Source organism: Myotis nattereri (genome assembly GCF_964212035.1).
Source record: "Myotis nattereri genome assembly, chromosome: 18".
Taxonomy (NCBI): domain Eukaryota; kingdom Metazoa; phylum Chordata; class Mammalia; order Chiroptera; family Vespertilionidae; genus Myotis; species Myotis nattereri.
Window position 1 is genome coordinate 33,695,736 of NC_138093.1, and position 20,555 is coordinate 33,716,290.

General features: G+C 46.0%; 1 protein-coding gene across 2 annotated transcripts in view; it reads right to left on the reverse strand.

Annotated features, from left to right (window-relative positions):
• Positions 1-20,555, reverse strand: part of SRGAP2 (SLIT-ROBO Rho GTPase activating protein 2) — a 245,527-nt gene that overhangs the window by 51,958 nt on the left and 173,014 nt on the right. Inside the window, exons 5-9 of one of the 2 annotated variants that reach the window (XM_081113001.1) lie at positions 19,951-20,013; positions 12,307-12,522; positions 11,589-11,717; positions 3,898-4,122; positions 389-490 (exon numbers count right to left, since the gene is read on the reverse strand). In XM_081113001.1, the coding sequence (XP_080969127.1) occupies positions 389-490; positions 3,898-4,122; positions 11,589-11,717; positions 12,307-12,522; positions 19,951-20,013 (735 nt within the window). The remainder of the gene's footprint in view (positions 1-388; positions 491-3,897; positions 4,123-11,588; positions 11,718-12,306; positions 12,523-19,950; positions 20,014-20,555) is intronic. The other variant, XM_081113000.1, reaches the window with a different exon arrangement.

The window sequence follows — 20,555 nt, forward strand, 5'->3', positions numbered from 1 at the left end:
GGACAGAGATGTTTGAAGCATCAAAGTCAAAAAGCCTCTGTTTGTTTGCAAATGCTGGAAAAAGCCAGGCAGGAGGGGGTGGTTTCAGAGACACAATATTGTTCACTCAGCTGCCAAGTGCCATTTTGATTAAATGTGTAGAGGGGGAAAGAAAGCATTTTGCAAAAGCTCAAAATAGAGCGCAACCTTTGGCAATACAAGAGCAACTTCCTGGAGTTCAAGGGCAGGATGTAGCAGAGGGGAAAATCCAAGCCTACATTTGGCGAGGAAATGTTTGCAGCAGCCCGGACATTCCCTGCGTGCTCCTTCCACTGCTCCCAGACAGGCGGCAACAAGTTCAACAGGGACCCTCAGAAGGTGGCTCTGGCCTCTTAAGCAGGAAACTTACCTCTTCGTTCTCAATCTTCAGGGTGGATAAGCGAGACTGCAGTTGTTGGCATCTCTGTACCAGCTCACTCTGGACAGGCTGCTGGGCACAGAGCTGGGAAGCCTGCCAGAAGCAAGAGATACCAGGTCAGAAGGAGGACAGTACTTTCGGCGGTTCTGGAGTCCCATTCCTGCTAATAAAACTACACATATTCAAGCTGTAAGGCTCACAGTTTCTACGTTAAACCAAAATCCAAAGCCAAAGTGAGTGGATCTCTTCCAGGACCAAATAGAACAAAGGAAGAATGAGGAGTGGGACCCAGTTGGGAGGACTGGGCCTCCTTTGAGCCCATCTTCAGATTGGCGCTTGGCAGAGGCCGATGTACACAGGGTCTGTGGCTCCATGGAAGCCAAGTTAGGGCAGAGAAGACCGCCTTGGGCAGCCCCAGCTGCAGACACACAATGCTTTGGCACAGGGAGGATTTCCTGCTAGAGGTCCAAGTGGCCACCTCTCTGGCTCCCCGTTCACCCCCCTTTGTACACCAGAGTGAAAGCAGGAGAGAAGTGGGTCAGGAGGCTAACTTGCCGCTGTTGGCAGTCAGCATGTGTTTATAAATCTCTGCCAGGCATGAGAGCTCTGACTCAATTAGAGAAAGTGTAAAGCCAGGAACAAGTCCCCAGGCAATGGTAGAGGGCCCCAGAGGGCATGAAATCTGGTGGAAGCTGGCATTTTCAGAGACCTCAGGTCTTCACCAGAAGTGTGGGAGCGAAGTCCACCCTTCCCCCAAGGATCATCGCCAGCAAGCGATGTGTGAAGGAACGGTCAAGCCACTGTCTCCTGATGATGGCATGGCTATGGCATGAGCGTGAGGTCACCCCCCGTCCTCAGGATGACATTAGGAACAGGCTGGCAGAGTGGGAGGAATGAGCCACAGGGAGGCAGCTCCTGTCACCTTGCCACCATGTGTCTCTTAGCCTCTCATCTAGAGACACGTCTGGAAAGAACTGCCCTTTCTTCCCTAGCAATGAGTGGGCATATCCACATGCCCACAGACCATTCTCTTGCTTGAAAAGACAAAACCTCTCTTCAAATGAAGGGGACTGGGACTTGACCTTTTCCTTCATTGGCTTTAAGCTCCCAACTAACTCGACCTCTTCCCCCAGCTGAGGGGCCGGCTGAGCCAGCTCTCAGATCTGAAGAGAGCTGACTTCACTCTGGCTCTCGTATAAGCAGACACAATGAAGAAAGCTCGGTGGCCAGCTTTCTGGCCAAGTTAGGGCCAAGAGTAAAACTCTCTGGCTGCCTGATGTCACCGGTCAGGCATCCAGAGCCCCACCAACCCCCGGGGGCACCAAAAGTAGAGCCAAGCACCTCCTCCTCATACATCTGAGAGTTCTTGGCATCAACTCATGAGCGGAGCGCCCCAGAATACCAGTCAATGTGGGGCGCTGGCCAATTTCAGAGCTTCCAGTCAAAATGCCACCCGAAATTTGGCCCTAGTTCAGAGACTTCCAGGCAGCTCCCTCTTGTTGCCTCTATAGTCTACAGACAACCCACACTGATGGGGATAGACTGGCTGTAGGGACCAAGAAAGATCCTCCCTCTCCTCTTTCTATTTTCCACTCATATAAAGGCTAGACTGGAATGCGGAACCTTTGCAAGATCTAGCACTCGCCCTGGCCCTGCCTGACTCAGCCACTGACCAGCTACATCACATAAAGGAAAGGCCTAGGCAAAAGACTAAATTTTTAAAGTAACCCAGACCTAGTAGGGAGGAGTCAAGGAGAGAAAACCACCTCCACGCCTGTTCCTTTAAGAAGCAGCAGGGCTGCTGATGCATGCTTTGGCAGTGGTCCTCTACCGGGGTGCAAGGTAATGCACTCCAGCTGTGCTCTGGAGTATGGAAAGGAGGCTCTGACAGAGCTAGGAGGGGGCCCGAGCACCCAGCATTTGGATCCCCCCTTTATGGAGACAAGCTGTTTGGCTCAGAAGAACCAGTCAACACCCGAAAATGTATCGCACCACTCAGCTAGTCCCCAAGTCCCACTGATTCTTGGGAAGCAGTCTCAGAGGCAGCTGGAGAAGGGGCTTGGAAGGCAAGAAGCGAGGGCAGGTGAGGAATGGGGCTTCCTGGGGTTTGGTGACACTCCTTCCCCTGCTCTAATTGCACATGCTGCCATCTCACTTCCCCATCTGTTCAGACGCTGACATTTCTCAAGCCACAGCAATGGAAACAGACTGTAAATGGCTTGGTTTTCCAAAAAGGAGAGAAAAGAAATCATCTCCACATTTCTGTCTTTAAGAATGAAATGTCCCACTCACTATAGTGGCCTATTGATGACAGCAGATCCTCCGGTTACACTGCAAACGTTGTCATTCTGGAGCAGGGCTTACTACAGAGGTCTGGATGCTAATTCTAACGGAAGCGCCAATCCCTTGCTGGGAGGACACTGTGGTTTCTTGGTCACCTAGCACCCACCTCTGTCTGGTAACTTTGGCCTGACTGTCCTCCAGGGAACCTCTCACTCCACAACTCACGCCATGTACTTTGGATGGGGGCTCTCCTCAATAAAGGGATGGTGATGTGACCTGGGCAGAAGGCAAGCAGCTGACTGCAAATACCTAGTCACACTGAGTAACTCGGGATAGGCAAGTCACCCCATCAGAACCAGGAAGACACATGCCTGCTGGTTCCATCCTGAGCTCTTATTATGTAAGCCTATACATCCTCCTTTTTATTTGAGCAGTGGATTAAATGGTGGCTCTTACCCTCAGGGAAAAGGTTTACTCATATGTGTGGTGGAACCAAAAGATTCGCAGTAATGGAAGCCAAGAAGCTTCTCTTCCCTCTCACTTTAGTTTATTTAAGCCCTTCTTGTTTCAGTCACTGAAGGTGAAAAGTCCAAAACAGGGCCCCCAGGTTCAGCCTCCCCTGCCTGGGCAACCAGCACAGGCCTTCTGGATGATACTGCAGCTCCTGTCCTCTCTGTAGGTACCTATGCTTTTTTGTTCAATACCCAAGTAAAACGACATCTTTTATTGCAATCTTCTAACCCTAGGAGAATAAGGTCCTTCAGAACTCTGCCAAATGACAAAAGGTCACATTATTCCTCTCTTAGCCTTCTCTCCCCACAAAGCCATTGGTATCTGGCCCATCTCAGCTCTCACTTCTTCCAACCTCACCACTTGGACTCCCCTCTCCCTCTTCCTTTCACCATTACCGAACTGTTAGCAGTTTTTAGAACGCAACTGCTGCTTTTCACTCCTTTGATCCTTCTCATCCCTTTGGGTGCCCAATCCTTTGCATATGTCTAATTCTCTCTCAACTCCCCAGACTGTAAACTCCCGAGGGCTCTAATCCCCAACGTCCAGGGTCAAGTTTAGTCGACAGCAGGCACTCAGTAGCTGTTGCTGAATGAGGGGAGCATCTCACTCACCTGACAGGAAGGCCAGGCCTTACTCTCCCCAGAATAATGCGGCCCTAGGTTCGTGAATCTAGATTCAAGTAAGGGAGGGGAGGAGAGCCTCACCATGTCCCCCATGTGGGGCTGGAACTCAAACTTCATAGGTGGGCAGAAGACATTGTTGTACATCTCCATGAGGCGCTGCTTGTCACTGGTGGCATCCAGGTTTTCTACGGCATTCTCGATGGCATCAAGACCCTCGTGCTTCGACTGCTCCAGGTTCAACTCAGCCGAGAGGAAGGTGCGCAGCGCCCGGTTCAGGCTGGCGTGGTAGCCTAAGTCACAACACTGCTGTGGAGAGGAGAGCACATGAGCAAACCCTGGACAGCCCCAGGGCTTGGCAGAAAGGGAGGGTGACCTCTAGAGCAAATGTGACCATGTCAATGAAATGACTGCAGTGGGAAGAAGGTTGACATTCGGACTTCCAAGACCTGGGTGAGATTTCTCAGTTCTTGACTTCCATTTCAATGGTAAAATATACCTTAGAGGACTGTGAGGTGCTCAGAAGAAAGAGGAGTCATTCGGACAAAATAAAATTATCAAATCATGCACTGTCCAGTGCTACTCAGTGCTACTCAGTCAACATGAAAAGAGTTAAGAGTTAAAGGGAATCCTCTCCTATTTTCGGATTTCTCTGGGGACACCATTATAACAAAATTCAATAACAAAAATATAGCCTGCCAATCCCTGAGGGTTACTGTGGTTAAATCAGTACATACCAACCAAGCCAGGCCATTTCCACACTCAGAGTCCAGAAGTTAGAAGTGTTGCAAGAACAGTTAATTCCACAAACTCAGAACTCGAGGTGGGAGAAGGACTGGGGGCCTGACTCTGTCAGTGATCACCCCCATCAACTTCCAACATTCTAGAATAGGTCTTAAGCTGCAGACTAAGATTTCAGCACTAATGCTCCTGCCCTATAGAAATAGCATTTACCAGGCCAAACGTTTCTAAATATAAGTCTTAGTGGAAAAATTCATGTTAAAATAATTGGAATATAAAATAAAATATAAAAGCAAAATTAAAAAGGCATGACTGAGACAACAGTATTAAAGAAGTACTGGATAGTAAGCCAGCAACCTTAGAAAAGCCACTCCCATCCCCGAACCTGTTTCCTCAACTGTAAAATGAACCGTTTGCCAGGTCAGTGGTTTTCAAGCTGTAGACCAGAGCTCTATGGTTCTGTGCCAGAACCTTCTCAGGCTGCCCTTGAGAAGCAGTAAAAGGGCAGCCCAACTAGTAGGACTTGGAGCCTCCTATCCCTGTTTCAACCAAACCAACTCTGCTCTTTTTTCTATTTAATAAATTGGCATTCTTTGTAAGGTCTGGTTTGAAGAAAGAACTCTTCTGCTAGAGAAAATGTCTGAAACTACTTGACAAAATACAAACCCTAAGGCCCTCTTCAGCAACGGCATTCTGTAACTCTATGACAATCTTCCCCATTCCTCCCAAGGGACCCAGAGATCCCAATAGCTCGGTCGTCCATTATCCCCTCTATTGCATAAGCAGCTTTGAGATCCCAAACCCAAGAAGACATGTCAGAGGAGAATTGTGAACAGAGTAAGACCATCTGCCTGACTGTCATTGCATTCCATAAGCAGGCATCAAATCAACTCATTCCCAGCCTTGCCCCTTCATCCCCTTCATCACGATCACACTGGGAGCAGCCACTACTGGGGAAGAAAAAGCATGTGATCTGCCTCCTCCTCCCAGCATCTGACAAGAAGCTCAGCGACAGAGTGGCTGGGCTCTGGGTCCAGTGCCAACAGGCTCTGGCAGGTGCCTGGCTGCAGTGGAAGAACAGCAGTTACAGCTCAACTAGAGACGGAAAGACATTAAATTCAGTTGAGAGGGAAGAACAAATGGAAGCTAGACAAAAGCGGCTGATTGGGAGGCTGCACGTGCCGGAGCCCTTCCTCCTCTGGGAGACCTGCTGCTCTAGCCGGGCTGCCCTTCAGCCTGCAAGCCCTCCTGAGGTCTGTAAGTCTGATGAACAGAAGTGACGCTACCCACAGGGCTGAGCAAGGGTGTAGGCTGGGGGTGCGGGTGGGGGTGAAGGTTTTTAGTGCAGAAGAGAATGTAGGGGGAGGCAGGGTGCCCTTCATAAACGCTTACATGGTTTTACTAACCTCCTTTTCTCTCCATTCTCACTACCTCTATCCTAATTCATACCCTTATCATTTTACACCAGTGCTACCTGCTTCCCTCTCCTGCTGAAGAGCCTAGAATAGCTCTATTCCCACCCATCCCCAAATTAAAGACCACCTTCCTCAGTTGGAAATGTTTAAAATGCCTCTGTTTACTAAGTGAAGTTAAATAACTTGAGTAAGATCAATGGCCAAAACAAGTTGTAATCTCTTTAGTCTGACCATCTAACATCATCCCTCTCGAGCTGTTTCTTCAAACCCCTCTGCTCTAATACAATGACACACTCTCTGTTTAGGGTAACAGATGGAAAACCATAGACCCCAAATCAGCTGTATGACTATGAGCAAGCTACTTCACCTCTCTAAACCTCAATCAGGGAAAACAGCAATCTCATAGGTTGTTGTGAGGCCAATAACAGGAGATATATATATATATATATATATATATATATATATATATATATATATATATATATATCACTATGCAGACACTTAAACACCAGTCATCAATATCCTCAAATTCACCACATCTGCTCTTCAGCTCCTAGCATTTTCTCTTCTTGAAATGTTTCCCACTCCTCTCACCCATTGCAACTGGACCCAATTTTCAAGATCCAAATGAAATTCCCAGCCTCTGGGAAACCAGACAGCCCTGCAACCCTGGCATGCACTGACCTTGGCCTCCACTCAGAACCACATTCATCAGCAGCCCTCATGTGACACAGAATACACTTCCTCACTCTGTGACTTGCCATTTCGTATCACCCCCACCAGAAGGCAAGCTTCAAAGAGGGCTTGGCCAGTGTCTTACTTCATTTTTAAAAAAAATATATTTTATTGATTTTTACAGAGAGGAAGGGAGAGGGATAGAGAGTTAGAAACATCGATGAGAGAGAAACATCGATCAGCTGCCTCCTGCACACCTCCCACTGGGGATGTGCCCGCAACCAAGGTACATGCCCTTGACCGGAATCGAACCCAGGACCCTTCAGTCTGTAGGCCGACGCTCTATCCACTGAGCCAAACCGGTCAGGGTGTCTTACTTCATTTTTAAATCCCCCACCATTAGGCCTTGCTGCTGGTAGGCATTTAATAAACATCAGTGGATTGACGGAAGCCAAGATGCCAAGCTCTCAGAAAATAACCCACTTAGGCTGCATACGAATCTAAGTCAAGTGGTAGATGTAGCCACTGAAGCCTTTTGTGTTGTTCACCCTGCGTGGCCCATGGAGGGCAGGGTGCTTGCCTGGGCTGGTCCACGGCCTCTATTATATAAGCGCTCTATAGCTTCTCTGTGCCAGTGAGTCGGGGGTCTGACTCATAACATACTCTTTGGCTCCTCTAACCTTCAGCTAACCAGGGAGATGCAAAATAGGTTTTCCAGAGCCTTGCTATCCGCAATCTGCAAGGGAACAGCTGGAAACAGGGGCATTAGCAAAGAAGCAATTTCTGCAAGGTGAGGGCATGAGATTTGCATGCAGGGTGAGGCAAAAGTAGGTTTACAATTCTGAGTACACGAAACACAGTTCATGTATTATTATCCATACGACAATTGAAAATCTACTTTTGCCCCACCCTGTATTTCAGAAGTACTAGGGGAATCCAGTGAGTCGAGGCAGACATCATTTTGCTCACAATGGGGACAAAACATGCTTTCTATGGCTTCTGATGGGTTCTGTAGCCAAGATGGGCTCCCTTGGCCATTTCTGGGTTATATAAATGTTTGATGAAACTTTCCCAGGGGAAATCAATTTTTTATAAGAATTTACTGATAGCCCATCCAGATGTGTGATGACATGAGTTGACAGCTCATTAACCCTTTACCAGTTGAAACCTGAGACTGTAGAGAAGGCCTAGGAAAAAAAGTGGGTATGCTCACACAGAAAAGAAAAATAACTGCCCTTCATAAGCTTTCCTGTCCAGAAAGCTGGGTTCCCTCATGTCTGACTTGGGTGCACACGATGTCACAGATTCTCCACCAATGGACGCAGCATGCGCAACACCCCAGCTATGCGTGAGAACAATGCCCTGTTCTTCATTCATCCATCTGTTCCTGGGAGACAGAGCCACAGGAGTGCGGGGGAGGAGCATCACATTCCAACGAGCCTACAGTTCTTAGGCTCCATCAAGTCAGCTCAGAATAAATGTCCTTTTGGCCTAAAGTTGGGTTTTCCTGGTGTGTATCGGATGCCTCACATGGATTGCTACAGTCTGAGTTTAAATTTTATACTATATTATAAAAAGCGGGCAAAGGCTAGTCCTTGTTGCCAATGTACTGACATCAACAAAAAGAACTTTCTGCATCCTTACTGTCTGCAGCACACACTGAGTTTCAACCCACTAGGAAGAAGGCATCACACAGATGGCACAGACTGGAATAAGACTCATCCCATGTCTTAAAGCAAGTTCTGGATATTGTCAAGATCAGAATGCCATCGTACCCAGACTCACCACTCACTCCTGTTGGGTCACTGCCAAAGCATCCTTTTGGCCATTTTTATTGCAAAGAGCAGCGAGAAAAAGGAAGTACTGACACATGCAATAACGTAGATGATGCTCAAAAACATCATGCTGGGCAAAAGAAGCCAGCTATAAAAAAGCATCTGCTCTATAATCCCATTTTGTGAAGTTCTAAAATAGGTCAAACTAATTCATGGTGAAAGAACTCAGAACAGTGGTGGCCTTGGGGAGGGGAACTGACTGGGAAAAGAAAAGAGGAACTTTCTAAGGTGATGGAAATATTCTATATCTTGACAGAGCTGTGGGTTACAAGAGTGTATGAATTTATCTTGAACATGTAACACTTAAGTTCAGTTATTGTAGGTACATTATATCTCAGAACATTAAAAGGCACAAAAAGGAAAAAATCTTGGCTTAGGAAATCATCATCTTCTTCCTCCTTCTATTCCTTTCTTCATTCAATGAATAAACTATGCACTCAGCTAAGTATTAAGCTCTGCATGTATGTACTATGTGTGTATTAGGGTAAAGAAAAGACCTGTCTCCTGTCCTCACGAGCTTAGAGAGGAGACTAAGAGATCTTCCTCTGTTCTTAGTGCAGTGACTCTCAAACTTTTTTTGATCTCTAGCTCACAGTGAGAAATATATCTTACATCCTCTCTCTCTCTCTCTCTCTCTCTCTCTCTCACACACACACACACACACACACACACACACACACATTCATGGGTGTGCAAGCATGTATACTTATCTAACATAACAGTTTCCCCAAATAAAACGTAACTTTATTACTGCGACATACCTTGATATTTTCTTTCTTACTCTATTCCAGTCGGGTTTAATCATTAAAAAAAAAAAAAAGTCAACCCATGAAAGTGATTGTCTGACTCCCTAATGGATGGTGACCTAAGGTCTGAAAAATACTGTCCTGGGGCCCTGTGCTTCCCTCTAGTGCGGCAGTGAGCCCACTGCACAGATACTGTCTGTCTGTACGTCTATGAATACCTCTAGGGCAAAACTATTTTATTCCCTTTTGTGTGCCTGCTGCTGAGCACACAGCCCCGTCCCAAATAACTATTTACCAAAACATTTATAAAACACAAAAATGTTATCAGCCTTTCTTAGAGAGTAATTAATCTGTCCCCACCTCAAGAAAAAACAAAACTAAACCAACATCAAACAAAATAAAACAAAAGCCAACTTTAGTACCTGTGTGGCCTGGAATGCTAGCAACCTGGACTAGCTCACAGTAACCCAGACCCATGCCCTAGCTGAGTGCTGAGGACGCTGGCAGGCTGCTTTTCCGTGGTGCTTCTGGTGGCATTCTGTGAAGACAGGCTCTTAATAGATATATTTAATGAGGAGCCTAAGGTACAAAATAGCTTACTCCTTAGACTGATGCTAAAACACCTACGAACATCTCATGGAGGGTCCATGGATTGCCAAGGTTGTGCCTGACCAAGCTGCCCTGGGGACAAAAGAAAAAGGCCAGGCCAGGAGCAGAGGTGTGGTGGACTGGCAGTCTGACTGGCCAAGTGTGAGATAAGCAGCAGACAGTGAGCATAAGAAAGAGGTGATTCTCTTCCTCGCGCTGAGAACAGGCTTCTCTCCCAGTGAGGAGCCGCTCCCCTGAGGAGGAGAAAGGATCCTGTTCAGGGCTCTGACCTCCACTGAAGGACAGTGCTCAGATTGGCATCAACAAGCAGGGAGAACAAAGAGGCACCTGAACAGCCACCAGGGCTCCACTCACCCAGGAAGACAAAGGCACCCAGGGCATTAAGGGCTGAAACTTACTAAGTCAAAAACCCCCGGTTCAAGAGACAGGAATCTGTGTTTTAGAAAAGTTCCCCGAGCAACTCTGATGTGACACCAGGTTTAAGTACCAATGACCTACTCTAATTCTTCAGTTGGCCAGAGTGGGGCGGGGAGTGGAGGGGGAGAGAAAGCATAGTTCCAAAATAGCCCCATAAAATCCAGCAAGTTAGGCAAATCTTAGACCAGAACCCCACATGATATTGTGAAGTGTGGTAGGTTTGTTTGTGGAGAAACCAAGGCACGAAGGCAAGTATGAGAGGTCTGCCCAGGGGCTTGCAAGCCCAGCGGCTGCCCGCTGCCAGCAAGAGGCAAACCTCAGGCCTCAGAAAGGAGACTGAGTGACCAGGATCTGCCTGAAGCCCTGGAGACTGGGTTGCTGATGCTAAGCCAGCTGGGTCCAGGCCCCGCCTTCTAATGACTGGAGGGAGAGGTGAGAAATGGTGTACGGTACACTTGAGCAGCTTCTGTTAGGACTGGTTCAGGAATTGGGCCAGGTTGGGCAGGTGGAAGGAATTGCAAGGCTCAGCCACTACAAGGTTTGAGGGAAAGCAGCAGGAGAGCAAGGCTGACCCATACGGCCAAAGTCAAAAAACTTGATCCTGGTGCCTGCCCCATGCAAAACACATGTGCCCACTATCCAGCTTCTCTCAATGACTTGGTGCTACATACCAAGAAGTATGAGCCAGGTGTCAGGGGCATCTGAATGCCTTCCTATCCAGGACCTTAATTCTCAGCGAACCTTTGGTAGGTAAACCTCTTAACCCCTACATTCCTTATCTACAAAATGAAGATAGGTTGGTGCATGGGCGGTTCAGTGCTAGAATTCTCGCCTGCCAAACTGAAGATAGTAAAACTGATTCCAAAGGGTGATATGACAATCAAATGAGCTAAGACTGAGAAACATTAAGTTATAAACGTAAGGTATGGCATTCTAATGCTTTTGCTCTTGCCACTTCTGCATGCAAGTAGCTGATTTAAGGGAGACAGAAGAGCATAGTGGTTAAGAGCATGGGTTAGTAATCAGACCTGGGTACACATTTTGCCTCTGCCACTTATTAGCCAAGTCTGGGTAAGTCATCTGAACGCCGTGGATTTAATCTGTAACAATGGAGAGAATAATGTCTTGCTCCCAGGATGCTGATAAGAACTGAAGGGGAGGTAGTGTAAAGTGCTTCACCTGGTACCGCGCATGGCAAGCCCCTGGTGGATCATGGCTACTTTCTTCATGATTGTTCTCAAAATCCCTGAGCTGCCTGAGCAATAGAACCGGGGACGCCTGACCAGGTCTCCAAAACCAGGAAAGAGGCACCCTGGAGCCCCACTTTCAGCACTTACATCAATAAGGTCAGACAGGTCGTGGATGTAGTACTTGAAGACAGACGCATTGGTTGCCTCCAAAGCCAGTAAGTACTCATTCCGGGCTTTAATGGCCTTCAGCTTATTCTCCGTGTACTTGGCTTGGCGCTGAAAAGGGAACGAAAGTTCAATTTTACTTTTTTTAAAAAGAGGAGACTGTTCTCTAACAGATGAAAGTACAGCACATTCAAGAACCACAATTGTGCTGCTACTCCCTATGCGCATCTTCCTTAAATTGGGTTCTAATTCTGTTTAATGAGATTCCAGGGCACAATGTAGATCAATCCGGGAAAGGTTAATGAGGCTCCCTACTTTAGATGCGTGTCCCACTTTGAATCTATCTGCAAATACCATTCTCCTTCCTTGCATGGCTACCTTGAAGGAGGTGTCACTACATCCACCCCTGAGCAGCTGACACCTGAAGCCAAACCTAGGTCTACAGTCCCCTTCCAGGCTTGGGAAAGGTGACTGCGTGTCTTGTTTATCTGTGACGGCGAAAAACCAGGCGCTCACATGCCCAGGTTCTTCCAGATGCCAGATTCCTTCTGGGCAGACATCAAGGACTCACTTTGGGTGATTAGGCACTAAAAGAACCTAGAGCTTCCTTGTTCTGCTCTGTGCCTGCTGGGAGATTCAGATTAGTCCTGACTTCCAGAATGCGCCTCCCCAGCCCCTACCACTGCCGGAGCACACGCACCTTCTCTTTCATCTTCTCAATCTTCTTCACTGAGCTCCTCCGGACGTGCTTCTCCTCAATGCGGATATTGGACGAGGAGTCAGGGGAGCGTGGGGTCTGCCGGTCCTCCTGCTTCACCGCTTTGCCGATCTGCTTCTCCTCCTGCTTCTCTGCCTCCTTTAGCTTGCTCTGAGCACTGATGCTGTCGGCATTGTACATGTGATATGTCTTCATGACCTGCAAGACACCCCCGCCCCCACCCCGAGGTCAAACCAATAGGGTCAGTTCTCTGCCTTACAGACTAACAGGCCTAGCCAGACCTCTCCCTCATGAAGCAATGTCTTCATGGCCCGAAGGGAAAAATTCTAAGTGTTTGGAGTGGATTTTAATATTATATATTAAAGACCACTCTAAAGCACAGGAAAGCAGGATTTGAACTGAGCCAACATGCCTTATTATTAAAATGACTTCTTGTCTCCCACCATGTATTATTTATTTGTATTTATTATTTGTCATCGTTACTCTTTTATATTGGCCAAGTAATTTCTATCCCTTAGTCATCACACAATGCCAAGTAGATAGGAAACAACACCACCACTCAGACCCCAGAGCAAAGCCTGGGTAGAAACCCTGAAGAGGGTAGCACAGCCTAGGGAGTAACCTATACTTTTTGGACATTTCAGATATAAAATGGGGAAGAAAAAAAGGCTCCTGGCCTGGTATCCTGGGGATCTGTCTTGTCTGCTTTTTTTGGTTAATCCTCATCTGAGGATATTTTTTCCACTGATTTTTAGAGCGAGTAGAAGGGAGTGGGGGGAGGGGGGGAGAAGCATTGATGTGAGAGAGATACATGGAGCTGTTACCTCCTGCCCGCCCCCCCGCCCCCCCCCTCCCCCAACTAAGGGCAGGATTGAACCTGCAACCCAGGTATGTGCCCTTTACTGGAATCAAACCTGCAACCCTTAGGTGTGGGGGTCAACGCTCTAACCACTGAGAGCACCGGCCAGGGCTGGTCTGCTTTATACACATCAAACACTCTCTCTCATAGGAATTAGAAAAGCAGCAGCAATAACAGTGGCAGCTATCATTTCCTGAGCACTTAGTATATTCCTGGCTTGGTGCCAAGTGCTACACGTACATTTTCTCATTTCATCCCTGCAGCAATCCTGTGACCTAGACAACAATCGGATGAAACCTGTAAACCTGCACAATAAACCAGGTAAGAGCCTGAGAAGGAATAAAAACCACATCACGTGAAACTGGAGTTGCCAAAGGAAGGAAGTAGTATCAAAGGAGAGGGATACAATTTTCCCATTTTCCATCAAAGCAACTGTCTGGGAGTCCAATGCCTTTTTTCAACTGAGCGGCCAGGAAGCTTGGGACTTGTGTTTGTTTAATTTCTACCACTTAGTTCATGCTGCGTGTCAGGCGCTTTATGTGCATCACTTCATTTCATCCTCACAACAACTCTGGGAAAGACATGTCATTATTTCTACTTTTAAAGATGAGAAAACTGAGATGTAAAGAGATTAACTCTCACATCCAAGGTCACACAGCTAGTAAACTGCAGAATCAGGATTTAAAGCCAGGTTGTCAGGCCATTAAGACCACAGACTTAGTCACCAGGCAGCAGCGTCGCCTCTGCATGGGACCAGAGCTGACCTTATTGGAAGGAAAGGTTAAGTTTCATCAAGAGAGGCTTGAAAAGAGAAACTGGTTTCATTTATAGACTTGAGAAAGATCAGTGGCCTCACACGAAGACTAATTTGGTCCCCAGGGGGCATTTGGTACTGTCTGGAGACATTTTTTATTGTCACAACTTGGAGCTTGCTACTGGCATCGAGTAGGTAGAAGCCAGGGATGTTATTAAACACCCTACCTACAGGACAGCCCCCACAACAAAGAACTACTGGTCCAAATGCCCATGGTGCTGAGGTTGACAAATCCCGGGTTAGAGGGACTTTGTGGGTAAACTAATATCTTAAGATCAGTTGGTGATAGAGGAAGGAATAAAGAATATTGGGACACTTACAAAATCAAAATGCATTAGTATAAATAATGTCTCATTTTGGATGCAGAATGTTTTAAATCAGCTTCACCTTATTTTGAACCTGACATCATTTCCCATAAGTAAAAGACCTTCTCTGCATATTCTCTAAGCAGGAGAAAGGATATTTAATATCAAGAGCATTAAAAACCTTTCTAAGTAATTCAAATGGTCCACCAGGTTTCCAGATTGACTACGAAGTGAGAAAGAGGCATGTGGTCTCCGGGGTGAAGAAGGGAAGACAGGAGGCTCCTTTTTCTCTCTTTTCACCTGAATGTGACCAAGGGATTCAAAAGCCTGAGTGAATAGTCAAAAGTGAATGATTTCTAGGAAAGTGATATTCTGTTTCATGAAGATGCATAATAAATAATTAGGAAACACTATCAATAAACACAAGAGACAATAAAGAGCTCAAAGGAATAGTGCCAACAAGACAACATGTGGAGGAATAAAAATTAACAACTTATATTGCTCCTTCCCCCTAAAGAACGTAAAGAACTCTCCCCAAATAATAAAACACTGTCTCATCTAAAAAACTATAAATTCCTAAGGGTAAGCACCATTCTTTTGTGTTTTCTTCTCTTCTCCAAAGTTGGGAAATATGTAGACAGTGGTAGTTTTATAATCAATGTGGTTGCCTAAATGACTTAATGACACTGAATCTCTCTTCTATGGAAAGAGAAGTATCATTTCCTCCAACTCAAGGGAAAACTGAAGTATCCAAAGGCTACCTCAGTAAAGTGATATCAGAAGAATTGGAGAGAGAGGACTTGGAGAAATATATAGATATAGATACAGATATGTAGTGAGGCAAATACAAACTAGGGAAAAAAGTCAAGAAGTCTAAATCCTCAGTTCTGCAAAGAGAATTAACTTTACTTTGAAAAACACAATATTGAGTTTGTCTTTAGTTCTCCCTCTCCAAGCCACAGTAAAATAATAGGAAAAAGTTATTATTATTAATTTTAGTATAAATTAAGGCATATTTATAAGAATAAAAGTGGAAGAAAAAAGCAGGAGACAAATAGTAACTGACCAATTGAACCCTAAACCAGAAGTAGAGAGCCAAGAAGCAACCAGACTTACATCACAAAAGCTGCAAGAGGAAATGCTGGCAGCGAGATGAAGGTGGAGCTAATAACAAGAGAAATGATTGAAGGCCTGAGAACAGTTAGACTCCCAGATCCCATCTCCGCGCCCCCCCCCCCCCCCCCCCCCCGGAGTGGAAGACGAGAGGTTTATATTCTTAGGAGTTAGCCCCAGCACCATGGACTCGGCCACCAGGGTCGCTGAAGATAGGAGTACTGAACTTAAACAGGAGTAGCAACGGAAAATTCTAAAAGGACTGCTGAGATGGCGCAGGCCTCTGTACAACTTGGCCCCAAAACAATTGGGAGATAGAAGAACTCTGTTTGGAGAATCTGACTGTCCAAGATCAAAGACCTAGAAAGACTGGTCTTTCCCCAAACACAGTCCAGTCAGATCATCCTACAGTAAAGGCCAGGTTGACATAGAACTTCAACCAGCTTTTCCCTGCCTCACTTTAAAATATAAGCAGGCAGCCCTGGCCGGTTGGCTCAGTTGGTTAGAGTGTCGTCCCATATGCTAAGGTTGTGGGTTAGATCCCCAGTGAGGGCATACAAGAATCAACTAATGAATGCATACATAAGTGGAACAACCAACTGTTCTCTCTCTTTCTCTCTCACCCTTCCTCGTTCTCTAAAATCAATAAATAAAAAGTAAAATATAAGCAGGCAACTAAAGATTATCAGACATTTAATGAATATATCTAATATGAAAGACCAGAACAACCAATGTAGAGGAAACAAAGCATACAGGAAAAAAAACTTCAAAAACAAATCATCAATAATATCCCTAGAGAGATCAATGAGAAATGAAAAAATATTGCACCATGAAACAAGAACAAGATGCAACAAAAAGGGAACAATAAAAGAGCTCTTGGCAATTAAGATTCAATTTAAGAATCTCTCCAGGGAGCCTGACTTCATGTCCCTCCTCTGTGCAGGCATGTATTTCACTTCCTACTCTATTTTTCTGTCTCTTCTATTAAAACTAAGTGCCTTGAGTTCAGGGGCATCTCTTATATGTCTTTATATCCCTAGTGCCTAATGTTGGAGACACAAGCAAGCAGAGTTGGGGGCTATCAGTTGACATTGTTTCAAGGGAGCAGGTGCTAAATACCAGCCCTGGCTCCCTAGCAGACCAGCTGCTGCACCAAATCAAGGGGACTATAAGCAGAGGAGGACTTAGAAGCATCAACCTCTGGGGACCAATGACCCCCATGTCCCAACACCTCTTCTTTCTTTCTGGATTCTAGGGCTTCCTTGACTCTTCCCACTCAGCCTATCCACTGGCGTTAGTGCCCCCACATACACTCCTTCCTGGGGGGAGCTTGCCTGGCCTTTCCAGATACAGCCTGAGTAAACTGAGGCAGAGAATTCCAGAGTTCTTTGGGATGGGAAACAGCGTGCTCCGACTTCAAAGGCATTCCTAGATCATCACTCAGAAAATGAAAACCACGTATGTATGCCATGGCCTACAAACTAGCCAGCTTGTTCATTATGGGGGTTGGAGGGGGGAAGTGCATGCAGGAGAACGCTCACTGGGATTGCTCTCTGAGTAGCAGCTGTGGGAAGCAGTTCCTGGCACAGAAGCCAAGTCAGGGAAATCAAGGCCCTTCAGGCAGGAAAGAGGAAGGTGTAGAGGGGCAGCTGGCCACTTACGGAGTCCCAGCCTCTCTACCAAAGGCATCTTTATTTGGGAACACCTGGGCCCTTCCTCTTGGATCATCAAGGTTCAAAAGTACTTAAATTATCAACCTTTGGGTAACAGTCTCCCAAAAAGAAGTACTTATGGCCGTAAGAGGAAGATGCAAGGTAAGAAAAGCACTAAATATAATGGGTTCCTTATAACCCTGATTTCCTTTATCCCATGCCTAGTGACTTCTGCTGCCTACAGGTTCACTGAAACAAGAGATCCTTCCATGCCTTCCCAAAGAGCAGATAAGGAGAAAGCTCTTTATAAGAAGCCCTCCCTTGTTCCCTTCTTAACGAGAGAGAGAGAGAGAGAGAGAGAGAGAGAGAGAGAGAGAGAGAAAATAGTCAACAAGTAGCTTCCCAAATCCAGCATACATACAGTGGTCTCAGGTTACTATTTGATGAAACACTGTCCATGTAGGTGACCAATGGGCCTGGTTTACCCTGGAACTCCCAGGGTTCAGTCTCATGTCCCAGGAAGCCCTTCAGTCCTAGTCAAATAGGGATAGTTGCCACTCTAATGCCATGGTGCTTTATTCACATCAGTCCTATGCTTATCTCGCCCTCAAGAAACAACATGATTCCATCCTCTGAACTTTCTAATTGCCTGTGGAATCTACAAACTCATCTGATCCTTCACTATAGTATTCAAGTACATGGCATGTGGAGACCTGGGTCACAGAGCATCCCCCAAGACCATAGAGCTAGTGGTAGACTGGGTAGCATCTGGATTGCCTAATTCACTAGACCAGGGTGTTTCAATCTTGGTACTACTGATATTTTAGGGCAGATAATTCTTTGTTGTGGGAGGCTGCCCTGTGCTTTATAGGATTTTAGTCACATCTAATCTCTAGCACCCCTCCATCCCAGTGTGACAACCAAAAGTGTCTGCTGGTATTGTCAAATGTCACCCTCCTTGAGAATCACTGCCTTCTCTGGAACTTTCCAGTGTCCTCTCTTTTCTCTCTTCCTATTGCCTACTACAAAAATATAAAATTTTATTTTGGCCCCTGACAGATTATGAGTGTATATCAATTCACCTGATGGCAGAGGACACCACGCTTAGCCAGCTCTGTTTACATACCAGTGGGAAGATGTTATGCTCTACGTTGTCTGTGGCCATCCAGTGGCCAGTGCAGCCCTGGCCAGCGTGAAGTGCCCGAGACTGCAGTTCTCTGAGGCTGCCAGCTTGGCCACCTCAGACGAGAACAGCAAGGGTCAGGGTTTCCTTCTTCACCCCAATACAAAGTATACCCTGTGACTTATTATTTTTTAAAAATCTTAGCATATTAGATCTAGGGCCCTGAGTAACACTAACAGATCCCCAGACACTATTCTTTCTCTGTTGCACCTCAAAGGTGGCACGCTGGATTTGACTTAGCCTAGGGTTTGCTGGTGATCCAACCTACTCCTCCCCAGAAACAGTGAGTTGCAGAGGCCTGAGATGATTATAGGAAAAGAGAAGGATTCATATAATGATTACATGTGTCATTTTCTATCTTAGTGAATTCTTCGCAGGAGAGAGGAGTAATAATAGCTCTCCTTGGTGCCTAGAAGATGCTCTAAAAATAAAGAGCAGAAGTAAAGCATTATAAAGACAAGGGGGTTCAGGAAACTCATCCAGTCTGAAAATGGTCCAAGTCAACACACTTCTATTTCTAACAAGCCTTAACTTCACTTGAGAGAAATGAAAACCTTGGAGCTAAACCAAAGGGTGCTCTCTATCTACTTGGCTTCAGAGCCAAAGAGTCAGAGCAGAAATTCCAAACACACTGAGCGTTACTGGAGGCAAGTCTGATGACTCCCCTGTTTACTTGCTTAAGCGTTGCCATGACAATATGGCCACACCTAGACTTTGGGATCAAGAATATGGAATTCTCTGATCCCAAATGCCTGTGATCCACGTCACCATGACTGTCTTCCTGTGAACTTAGAAAAGAAAGGGAGGAAGAGAGAGAGAGAGAGAGAGAGAGAAATAGTGAATAAGCAAGTAAATACAGAAAATCAGTTTCACCGCCAAAACAGGATGGGGTAACCCTGGAGAATGACACAAAGGCCTGCAGCTAGAGGAGAGGCTGGAAGGCCTTCGCTACACAATTGAAATATTCCCTGTACGGCATCAGGAATTTCTTTGGTGTGCATGTGTGTTTTCATTATAATTAATGAAACATGGCTGGGGAAAAACAACCACCACCACCTCCCAGTGCATGAAGAAACACGCATCAGCCACAGGCATCACGTGTCTGAAGCGCCAGTCACTTCAGGACAGAATGTGCTTTTTCCTCCAATCCCGAAGCCTGCCTCTTTACTGAGGTTTGGCCTTTATACAACCCCAGAGAGTCAATGCAAGGCTCTCTCTGCCTGAACTGGTCTCTCATATTATGGGCATTTAGGACTATGCTTCCCTCTAGAGCACTCACTCTAGTCTCAAACAGGTAGATCAATCCAAGAACTGATGCAAACCCTTGAACCACAAATCCTTCCCAACATGCACATATTACTGGTGCCAAGCAGGCTGTGTTGCTTTGCCTTTAGGTGTGGGGTCTCTGGTTTGCTGCAAATGGGGTCAGTTGTGCTGGTGATCTAAGCCTTGGCTGTTCTCTAGTGATTATCCCCCAAATAAAGCCAGAGTTAGCTGGCACAGGTGATAAAAAGTGTTTCTGACTCATTCAGATTTGAAAATAAGAGTGTGAAAAAAGAGATGGGTGGAGGCACCCCCAATGGGGACCGTGCACTGTCTTCAACTTCAGCTCAGTTCTGTTGCTGATGCAACTATGGCCACAGCTGCCAAATGCTGCTCCCCTCTGCTTGTTAAAGAGCCAAGCAACCCATCTGATTTACCGAGTAGAGCTCATTCAGGACCTTCATCAAATCATCTTGGAGCTGCTGGCCAACTTCTTTACTCTGCAAGAAAAGAGGAATGAAGGTCAATTGGGAAACAGAAGGAAGAAGGAGGGGGCAACAAAGGCAAGAGCAGCAATGGCTCTACAAATAACGCAGACTCAATTAAGGCCCATTATTTAATCCAGTAAATCAGATAACCACTCCGATCAGACCCAATTATGGTCAGATTACTCAAAGAGTTTTAATAAAATGAAACGTGCCCCTTCTATAGCTTAGCAAAGGCAATCGAGTGAAGGGAAAATGGGTTGTAGCCTTTGGTTTTTCAATTGGTCCCCAAAGAACAGGTCTGAAAGCCACATTCTACCTAGCAACTGTTGTTAAGTGGAACAAAATTCTCGGAGACATGTAGCCAAGCATTCCTGAGAATTGTGGAGGAAAGTAAGTTATAAACATCCAAGGACTTCAAAGTACCCAACTAAACAGAATCTTTCAAAGAGGAAGGAGTTAGATCTCTTTATTTTATTTTGGAGTTAGACCTCTTACTTGCTCTATCTCTATCTTAAACTTCCAGGGCAGTGGTACCTCAATAAAGACTGATTGTG